This window comes from Micropterus salmoides, unplaced genomic scaffold (assembly GCF_014851395.1).
Source record: "Micropterus salmoides isolate LMB-PRFRI ecotype aquatic unplaced genomic scaffold, ASM1485139v1 Ms_hic_scaffold_21, whole genome shotgun sequence".
Taxonomy (NCBI): Eukaryota; Metazoa; Chordata; class Actinopteri; order Centrarchiformes; family Centrarchidae; genus Micropterus; species Micropterus salmoides.
The window spans coordinates 15,124,907-15,136,274 of NW_024041262.1; the positions used below are offsets into that span (position 1 = coordinate 15,124,907).

Genomic DNA, 11,368 nt, shown 5'->3' on the forward strand with positions numbered 1-11,368 from the left:
ACCTCAGTACTGTTGGTGACAACTTTGAGTGTACAAGTTAGCTAATGCCACATATTTGACAAATATTTCCTCATCTAAGTCAAGAAACTTTTCTTACTTTAGACTGTATTTTATTTAGGCAAAGTTCTTCATTTGAAAAAAACTGTGTAAAATTGTCAAAATGTTGAAAATATTCTTTTGCTATCTGAACTGAAACATGGGTGTTGTATTGGCCCCAATTATTTAAATATTGAAATGATACCCAGCCCTACATTTTTTGGATTTGGTAATGTTTTGCCTTTCTACTTTTAATACATGACTTAGAAAGTCCAAAGTCTGGTTATAATAAGAAACCTAAGCTGACTGTCCACAGAACTTGATGTGTTGTGTAATATTTAGGCCGAAATGTATATAGTAAATAAGGATGTGGTTTATAGAACATGCTTGAAATTATCTTTTAAACATAACCATTTCACTTGCCATTAATTCTACTACTCTATAGATTGACCCTGATCCTAGAGTGTATCCCTGTCTGAAGAAAACAACCAAGACAATGAAAGACTAACCATTCAGTCATGCAAGAACCAAACAGACTAGTAATGGTTGCGCATAGCATCAGTGATGCACAGTACGGCAGCAAACAGAAAAAATACTGGGAAAAATTATGACAACATAAAACCAAGAGCCCACAAAACCTGTTATGCAGGTTCTTACGCCTACAAATACCTGACACTTTACTTTCTTGTGAGATAAGTGAAACTCTCTCTCTCTCTCTCTCTCTCTCTCACACACACACAGATTCCAGCACACACTTCTCACAAGGAGGAGAGACTGGCTGGTCAGCACTTTCAAGCCCCCAGCATTGATTAGAAGAGCACATCTGGCGGTCACCAATGAGCGAAATGAGACACCAAATACTGTCGACCTCTCCACCCTCTTATCTACATGGGTTGCAACTAACAAGAACTGATGCCAACCATGTGTCCTCTTTTATTTTTCAAGATCTGTTTAGTAAAGTGGAGTTGTACCTGACTCTATTTATGAATTATCGAATGGTCTGAACCCTCTAAAAAAATTTGTAGAAATGACCACACAAACACAGAGAAAATAAAGCATATGGAAGACATTCTCTTACATATTAATATCCTTGTGTTTACCTTGTTTTTGTTTCCTTGTAGTGGCAAACTTGGAGTTTTGCAGGGAGCTTGGAGCCGTCTTCCTATAGAAGCTGTTACGATCTAGTGAGCCCACATAAACAGGCTTGCGACCCTGTTTTGAACCAGTGTTTCCATCACTCAATTCATAGCCATTTTCCTGCTCTACACTGTGTCGGTATATAACGGGATCCTCAAAAGAGCGCATTTCCCTGAGGAACTTCTGGTTCTGCTGCTCAACCCATTCCTCACAGTGTGTCTTGCAATCTTTTTTAGGGTATTCCTCATATGGCGAATCTACAGATATTGAGCGTAAATCTTGATATCTATTTCGAGGCTTGTAGGGGGAACGTTCCCTTTCTCTGGATTCATAGTAGTCTTCATCATCATAGTCATAGTGGTCCACAGTCCTCCACTCATTGTGGTCCTTAGCTCTGTAGTGGTCCCTCCTTCTGTCGTTGTAGTGCTCATCTCTCCTCTCATCACCTGTGTCCTTGTCCCCGTTACAGTAGTCCCTCTCCCTATAACCACAGTGCCCGTCCAGCTCAGAGCCATACTGGCCCCTTCCTTTACTGGTGTGAGTTTCCTCACCCCTTCGATTATAGACACCCCTGTCTTTGTAGTTATTTTCTCTGCGGTCAAATCGATCCTCTGCATGCCAGTCATAGGAATGGTCATTACGTTTTTGCTGATCGTAGTAGCGGTTGTCCTCTCTACGCTGGTAGGATTCCTTTTCTCTATAGCGAGGTCCATTTTTAGAGTCATAATAATCCTTATCATGGTCATAGCTGTGATCACTGTCCCTGTAATTGTCTCTGCGAGCATAGGTGTCTTTATGATCATAGTAGTCTTCATACTCACTGTTGTAACTGTCATGTTCTCTGAGATCATGTTTACGGTGTTTTCTGCTGTCACAATACTGCTGCTCTCGGTCGTCATATTGCTCGTTGTATTTCCTGTCATTATGATCCTTATGCCTGTATTTGTCCTTGTGATTATACTCCTCCAAGTCTCTGTGACTCCTATAGCCACGTCCAGTTTTATGGTCATTTTCCCTGACCCTATCATTTCTTCTTCTTCTGTCTTCGTCCAATTTAGCATACCCCTCTTGAGTTCTAGAGTCATTACTTTCTTTTTCTTGTGGCACTCTGCTGTAGTCCTGTTGTCTGTTATCCTCAGGTCCTTGGTAAAAACAATTTTTGCCCTTCCATTCAGATATCCTCACATCTAGGTGACCATCATGTGAACCAGGGTGGAAGTAACCGTCCTGGCCTTGATGCCTCTTCTCTCTGAAAGCTTCCTTCTGCCGGTCCCCTTGTTCCCAACTGGGTTGGTAGCAGACATTGCCCTGTCTAATTTGGGCTTGGTGCTCCCATTGTCCAGGCCAAGGAGCTTGAACATGCACTTGAGGCAGTACTGGCCCACCTACAGGCCCCATCATGCCACCATGTAGTGGTACAGGGCAGCCTGGAGCTGGAACTGGGTCACCAGGACCTGCTACCATGACTGGTGAATGTGACTGTCCAAGAGGAACTGCTCCATATCCAGGATATCCAACCTGTTGCTGTTGAAGCTGCAGTTGGTGTATTTGTTGAAACTGTTGCATATAGGCCATCCTCTCCCTCTCTCTGGCCCAGCCAGCATCCCCAAGCTCCTCCACACTCTTCCCTCTCCTTATCGGGGCACCAGACGCATAGGCCAAATCCATTGGACCAAGCATGACTGGGTTGCCATAAACCACCGGGCTCTTCATGGCTCTTGTTGTTTATATCAGCCTACCCCTTGCTGATTCAGTATCCTGTTCAGCGTGGCTTATTCCCTTCTTCCAAAGTCCTGCATTCCATCACAAAGCGCTGTGGGAGACTCCACCTGTCAGGCATACTGTCTGTTAACTCCCCTACTTGTTTTCTCTGTCTCCTCTCCACTGTCTTAGCAGGACTGCCTGGCCCAAGCACCTCCCAGCCCTCAGTGTAACCGAAACGTACCCTCCCCGTAGCTTTCTCAGCGAATCGTGGAAGGAGAAGGGGGGTTGAGTTATTGAAGGAGGGGCCTCTTTGAGTTAATGATTCAGTGGAGTCACATGAGTGGAGGATTAGCCCAACAGCACCTCCCATTGTTTCAATTGGCCAGGATCTCTGTTTGCAGGAAACCAGTCTGCCTAAAGATTTTTTTGAGGGAAAATGGAGAATAACTTCACAGTCTGATTCTGAGGGGATTCAGACTTTGGCACCAAATGTTTTTGTTCACTGCCATGAACAATCCTCCATCCTTCCGTGTATCCTGTTTTCTTTGTTTTTGCTTTCCTGTGGGTTTCACTGCTATGCTCAACAGCAGCCTGTAGTCACAAAAGCAATTACGCTACTCATTCCTATCAGTGTATACAACCAGTTCTAGCTTTCATATTCTAAATTTCAACACTGGTGTAAAGGACATGTTATTTGTGGTTAAAGAGAAAGTGAGCAAGAACTGACCCGTCTGTCAGTTTGGCCCTACATTTCACGAAGGAGCAATCATTTACATGTCATTTTGTTTGAAAAAAAGTTTCTTTTGAAGTATCGACTGATTGAAAGATGAGTGTTAAGTACAAAACAAGTGAAAGGAAAATATCTAAGTAAAGGATAGTTACTGTATTTGGATATTTAGAGCGAGTCAATGAGTATGGAGAGGGAAAGATTTTTGAGCGTACACAGCCTGATTAGGCTACTAAAAAGTAGCTGCTGGTGTGTACAATGAGCTATTGTTGAAGATTGTCCCTAATCTCAGAAGACACATGATCTTTTAGTGTGAGAAAAAAAAACTCAGGCCTATTCATAAAGCTGGAGTAGAATCTATCCCCCACCCCCTTAACTCTCCATGAAAGAGGCAGGCACTAAAGGGACAGGTTTAAAGGACTTAAAACTCAAGTGCACATAGTATACGGACACACGTGTGAAATGTCAATTTACTGTAATCAGAAGCTTGTGAAATCCAGTTTCTGGTTTGATTAAACTGGTGTCAGCTTAGCCCAGCCTAGATAAACAGGGAAACCAGAAACATGGTTGTCAATAAAAGTAGAGTTTTAACTTGAATAAAATGCTTGCCAAAAAATCTAATTTGGGGAAACAGGGAAGAGCCAAAGTGACTAAAATGACACAAGCAGAGATACATGTAAAGGAAGTCTTTAGATGTATACAATACAAAATATCCACTTACTGGATGATTTTATTTTGCTTCTTTTTTGTGTCTTGTTTACTAAAAAACAAGTGAAAAGTAATCATGTTTGATTCCAATTAAATTTAGTTAAATTGCTTTGAAACAAGACATTATTTAAGGGGTTTGACAGGATTTATTTTCTTTGTTTTGTAAAGAAAACACATCACAGTGTGTGTAGTACACAGGCCAAAACCTATAATGTACACAGGCAGTTTCACAAGGTAAGGCTGCGCTTGGAAATCTTACTAATGTACTTTGTTGTCTACTTAGGTGAGGCTGTTTAATTATCATCGTTCAACATCTCAGCTTTCAGCAGCAGAACACAACCGAAACTGTGTGTTTGTGTATGTGTGTCAACTGCTGGAATGTCAAATAAAACATTCCTCTCCATGGCTGTTGGCATTTTAAGGCTAAATGAAACTGTGTCTTGACTGACATTCAGCTCATCTAGAAAAAGTGGTGTGATGTCCAGCAATAAGGTCATATATCAAACCGTCTGCAGCCTAGACGTCGCCCAGTTTGTAAGGCTGACTGAGGGAAACCTAAAGCTGAAACAGATCCTGAAAACAGTGTTAAATAGATCAGGCTGCGGTGTCATGGATGCTGATGGAGGCTTTTTGAATGGTGGGTTTAAAGAATTAAAGGAGGCTGAAGGTCAAAGAGCTTGTAAAGATGGTAGAGAAAACCCTGCACTAGTGTGTGTGAAAAAGTGAGACACTGAGCACATTCTATACTGATATACATTTTATATGACCCACTTATTATCAGTCATCACATGATGCACTTACATGCCTACCTGACTAACACACATACAGGCACACACACACTGACATGTATTATACATTTGTAAAACCTTATATTTTTGCAACTTTCTGTCACTTTCTGCCAAAGTGAAACTATAATTTTTGTCCCAAAGCCATGTAGGGCTGGGCAGAAAAATGTTGTTATTCATTTTGTGATATTGATTTCAACCATTTCCAAGAAGCCTACAGCCATGCACACACAAGGGCATAACTTGTACATAAATATAATAATCAGACAGGATACGAAACCTTTAACACTCCTCTCACCTTAAAACTAACGCAGATTATCACTTTAATGTTCTCTCTCGTATATAAAGACAAAGGCTTAAATTTAGCACAAAAATTTAAAGCTGTCCAGAGATATAAGTCACACTCTGTGAGCATGTGTTGTTTTGTGCTTTAGTATCACTCCTGTTTCAGTGTCTGAGGACTTTGAACTGTGCTCTGCACAGTGACGTGCAGGCAGAGCCTAATGTTGAAGTTGCTCCCTGCCTAGTAACAATAAGCTGCCATTGTCTTTCAAACATCACATTCAGGAACACACCCTGCAAAAGCATGGAAGTCTCAGACACTGTGTGTGTGTGTGTGTGTGTGTGTGTGTGTGTGTGTGTGTGTGTGTGTGTGTGTGTTCATGTGAGGACCAATAGACAAACATGCAACAAATATCCTGAGACTATGTTTGATCTTTTCCATGAGCTAAGCATTAAAAGGGAAAACAAAGGGAAACATAATATCCTACTACTGCTAAAAAGCTTTTCTGTCCAACTAACATGTTGATAATTACCATTTAAAAGATTCTGCAATGACAGTGTGCTTGGCTTTTTTTCACTTCCAGATGCTGAATCTCAACTCTTACAAATCATTAGTCACTATCTTAGTCAATTTCCACATCTAACAGTGTGGCAAATGTCAAAGGAGAAAGAAAGAAGGAAGAAGAAGGAAAAACATTGATTGAACATTTGATTTTGTTATTGTGAATGGAGGGTGTGAGAATAGCTGTAGTGTGATGAGTGAATAGAAACTATGTGGTTGCATGACCCTTTGAGTCACATGTAGAACATGTTTTTGCCCTCTGACTGTTTCCTTTCCTTCAGGGATCAGGGATTCACCCACTGACCCATTAATAAAATTTAGCAGGACATAAACAACTGAACAAAAATAGAAACAATAAACACAGGCATTTACTGATAATTAGATTAATGACAACCAAGATTAAAGGAAAAGTATTCAATTAGAATAGAATCATCCGGTAGTAATCAGATTACCTTAGAAAAGATGAGCTTAGAGCAGATGAACAATAGCCTCAATTGTGTTTGTTTTGGAAGACTAATCAGTTTTTCTTTGCCAATCATTGAGCAACTGTGTAAATAAATTAATTCAATAAGGATGAAATACAACTGAAACTTTGATTACAGCATAAAATGAGATACATTAACACTAGAAAGGAAACGGCAGGTAATCAGCTAAAGAACATTTGTGTGTGTGTGTAAGTGTGAGTGCGTGAGAAATAGTCAGCTCTGCTGTCGGAAAGGTGTACAGATAGGAAATCAGCACTGAAACAGAAAAACAACAAGAAGAGAGTGGCTAATCCAGCAAATTAAATATCTAAAATATCAAGTGAATTCATTACATTGACAATTTGCAACATTTCCCACATTGGGCCTAATACACCCAGAGGCTAAAGTCAATCTGCACACCGCACTGAAACTGAGATCATCATCCTGCATTGTCAAAAAAAACATCACAATGCAATACAAGTGATATATTGACACAAACACATAACTCAGGTGGTTTTGATCTGCATGATGGAGAGTTATGCTACTCACAGAGTAGAAAAATATGAGCAGAGTTAAATAATACTTTATTATAGGAGACTACACACACCCCTATGGAAAGTGCAAAGGTAGAGAAAAAACGGTAAGAAAACTATTATATAACAACATATGAAATCTAATCAGTGACATTAAATTGATAGATACCATGGTACAAACAGTACAGAAAAGAGGAAAAAATGGGTGTAAATGTTTAGTTTTTTATTCCAAGCTTTAAATTAAAACTAGCTGATATATCCTCCCTGCTCATATCATAACAAGTTGAATCCAAACAGGTAAAGTCAAGTACTGCCCATGCCCTTGAGCAAGGCAATAAAACCGCCAACTGCTGCACTGACTCAATGAGTAGAGAACTGCTGCTGTAGCAAGCATCTCCAAGCTGTGGCTATTAACAAAAGTAATGTTGAAAAACAGGAACAATGCTCGGTCCACATAGCACTGACTGTCAAAGGGTCTGACAAATAACCTGACAAACACCATCTTGAGTTCAAGCCTACCTGCCCCTCTGCTTGACCTGGCGTCCTGAGCGAGTCCAAACAATGTGGAGAGGTGTGCCATAGGCCACGTCACGGCTCGCCACAACCAGACTTTTGGTCCCGCTCCAGAGTGGGCCATGCTCTCTCTTTATCCACTACTGCAAAAATCCCCCAAACCACACCCAGTGTATTGCCTCTCCTTACTCCTTTTGAAGATGAACAGATGATGGAGGAAAAGGATGAAAGGTTCAGAGCGAGGGAAACTGTGAGGAAGGCAAAAGAGGTAGGAAATCTGGATAGCGAAAGAGGGAGTAGAAGAAAGAGAGCGGGTGGAAAAAGGTCCACGTGCATTGCCTACCCTCTCACTATGCGCAGGAATGCACCTCGTACCTATGTGAAAAAGTGTTGGGCTGCCAAAGACAGCAGTGTGAACCCTGACAGTATGAGATGGCAAAAACAAATATAATACATAACTATTATATTTGATATATGTAAATATATTGGGGAGAAAATAATGTCAGTGTTCACAATTACTGAATCTGTCTCTCAATTGTTTACAGATAAAATCTGCAATATATTTGATAAAAAACACCTTTAATGGAATCATTGTGTTGTTGGTATTGTGTGACCTTTCAGACTTGAACAATTGTTGTTTTAACAGTTTACTGCAGATTGAAAAGGATAAATCAGTCATGCCAAATATGATGTGAAAACCGTTAACTATTAATAATAACTATAAAAACTTAATTCAATTGAAACAGTACCTGACTAAACTTACCTCAGTATTGGACAAGTTCATTTCCCTTTACTCCACCTAAACCCTGCAGCAACATGCTGATTCTGCCATATTTGCTATACTTTTCAAAATAAGCAGTGTAGTGAGACAAAGCAAATTCCTCCACACGCACACAAACACACCCTCAATACACTATCCTCCTTCCGCTGATCATTGTGGACAGTAAATAGGGATGTCTTGTTTGCATACTGTAGTTTACAGTGGAATTTAAATAACTTGTGACTGTGTGTGTGTGTGTGTGTGTGTGTGTGTGTGTGTGTCGGGATTGGGATAACAAATCAAAGAGGAAATCTGGTAAGCACTGATGGCTCATTTTTAGATTCCTGCTATATTACATTTTGTCTTCAGTGAATGGGTATTACTCTTTAATCTAACCTGCAGGCAACACAGCCTCAGAAGTGGACCGTGACATCAAGCAAAAGAAATTCTACTTTATTTGTCTTGTCTTTTGTATTGTTTCTGTCTAAAAAGCTACTTGCTTGCTCACATAAATCTGTTTATAGAATATAACCATGTTGACCAATACCTACAAAACAGTGAGATGCCGTTTAGAAATTATTATAACCCTTCTTAAATAGAAAAATAAAATAAAATATCAATGTTCATATCAACATAAAAAAAGTACATTTTACTTACTGTACATACTTACTGGTGACTGATCAACAAATATATTATCTGTTTGGCATTCTAAGCAGATAATTTTTTTGATTCATTGATTAGTCGTTCAGAGTCCACAGTGATTTCCTCAAATTATTTTGTATGACCTACAGTTAAAAGCCTATATATCTTTAATTTACAATGAAAACAGGGGATCAGCAAATCCTCACATTGGAGAAGCTGCAACAGCAACAGTTAACAACTAACCGTTGCAGCTCTATTCAGCTGCTCATCTCTATTTTATCTCTTATTTATCTATTTTAAACTCTTGCACTTATGATGACAAAACCCTCCCATTAGTTCTATGATGTTATCGTTACCTCTAGAACGTCTGCTGTTGGCTCCAATGAAAGACTCATACAGCTCCCAGTGCAAGAGCATCCTGGGGGTTTAGGGGTTTAAGGTAATTAATCGTAATGTCTTCATCTTTATTCCATGTTGGGACCTTTGTTGCATGTTATTCCAATATCTCTAATGTCGATACTATCTAATAAAGGCATAAAATGTCTTACTTACTTAAATACTTCTCCCACTCCCAATCCACTGCCTATAAGTCTTACCTTGTAGCTGATGCTGCTCCAGGGCCAGTGTCTCCAGTGTGTAGTTGCAGAACTCCAGATTCTCCATGGCTTGCGTGCGGGCTGTCTCGTCTTCCTCCTCCTCCAACATGGTCCTGAGTTCCTCCGCTGTATGTGCATATGCCTCCATGTCGTGCTCCACCTCTTGTAGCCGTAGCAGCAGCTGGTACTTTTCCTCCTCTTCCCTCTGCCTCTGCCTCTCCAACTCCATCTCTCTCTCCAGCTCTTTCTCGGCTTCCAGCTGGCACTGGATTTCATGTTCCTGGGCAGCTGCAAGGTCACCAAACTCAGCCTGCCCTTCTGTTATTTGGTTGATGGTGTTTATAGCTGGTTCGTCAGGGGTGTAGAAGATGTGGCTGCTGGTTGGAGGAGCAGTATTGTGTCTCGGGCAGCGAGGTGGGGGCCGTGGAGCAGGGCGAGCTGGTTTGTATGCAGGTGGGGCTGGGGGACGAAGGACTCTAGGACGAGGAGGAGGAGGGCGAAGGCTCTTGCGCCTCTCTAGTGAGGAAGAGGCAGAGTTCGACTGCAAGAGGTGGGACAGTGGTGAATGTGAGGAGCCTCGAATTATATCGCTTTCATCACTGTACTCCAGGATAGAAAAGTGGCGAGAGACATGGGATTGCTGGCTCAGATCACCAACAGAAGACGTGTCCCTGGGAGCACCAGAACTCTTGTTAGTATCACTATATGAAGTAGTCAAGCTTTTCTCAAATTCAAAAAGTTGCTGGGTTAGCTTGGCCTCCAGGTCACCAGCTGAGGTTACAAGGGCATCTAAGGTGATGGATGATGGCATTATACCATTGGAGCCACGCACCGTCTGCTGGGAACGTTGCCGTGTCTCAGCACTGCCCATCATATCAGCATCACTGACACTAGAGTGGCGAGTTAGCTTCTTCTGTTTATGGCCCTCAGCAAGGTTAAATAACATCTGGCCAAGCTTGGGAGTTCTGTCATTGGTGATGGCACTATCCGTTGGTGGCCTCTGGTAGTATCTGCTGTCTTTAGACCAACCATGCTGAGTGCTAGGGAGGGTTAGGCTATGGGTTAGTTTGGTCTGTAAGGATCGAGTGTTACCATTAGTAAAGTTAGACTGATTTGTGCCAGAAGATGGTCCATGGTGCTTATGGCTATGTGTAGACAGGCTAGGCCGAGATGGGAGTTTGGGCCTTGCTGGAGGAGTGGATTTGGGTCTCTCGGGCCCTCTTTGTGTTGGAGCAACAGGTCTACGCGGCTGACAGTCAGGCCTGCTACCATCATCTCTCTGTACTCTGTTGTTAGTTTGAGCTCCTGTATGTTTGTTTTCACTTTGCCACCTCTGCTCCTCAGTCCTCTCAAAGTAGTCCAGGTCCCACACTGTATGATCCTCATATGGCCTCCATTCAGGATCATTCTCTGACTCGTTGGGACATAAACGATCTGAGCTGTGTTCAGAAGTAAAGCTGTTCTCCTTGTCTTCTTCTGGTTCAACAGCATTTGTTTCCTCTGCAGTTTTCTGCCCATCGTCCTCTATTTTGACAAAACGATGAGGAAAAATACCACGTTGCCCTAGAAGCTCCCCCTCCAGCCAACCGTCTTCCAAAGTGTTTATAACACGTATGCGATCCCCCATATCAAAGTCCAACTCGCCTGGTTCCATGGCCCGAAACTCATACAGTGCCACTACAAAGACACCACCCTCCTCCTCCTCCTGTTGCTCTTCCTCTTCCTTTACTACAGCCTCCTTCTGCTCCTCTTCCTCTCTCAGAAAAACCTCTCCTTCTTCTACACCTTCCTCTTCAGTGCCCTCTTCTGCATCGTAAGGGTCCTCGTAGTTTAACTGTTTAGAATCATTGTTCAAATACTGGCAGTCCGCGGGCTCCTGAGGAGATCGGAGAGGACCCAGGAGCTCCACAAACCCCTCT

At 41.8% G+C, this 11,368-nt stretch overlaps 1 protein-coding gene across 1 annotated transcript in view; it reads right to left on the reverse strand.

The window, feature by feature from the left end:
* LOC119916411 (dynamin binding protein) overlaps window positions 1-11,368 on the reverse strand; it is a gene marked incomplete at its 5' end in the record, with an annotated part of 29,981 nt that extends 18,613 nt beyond the window's left edge. Inside the window, 1 exon segment of the mRNA XM_038736409.1 lies at window positions 9,450-11,368. Coding sequence (XP_038592337.1) covers window positions 9,450-11,368 — 1,919 coding nt within the window.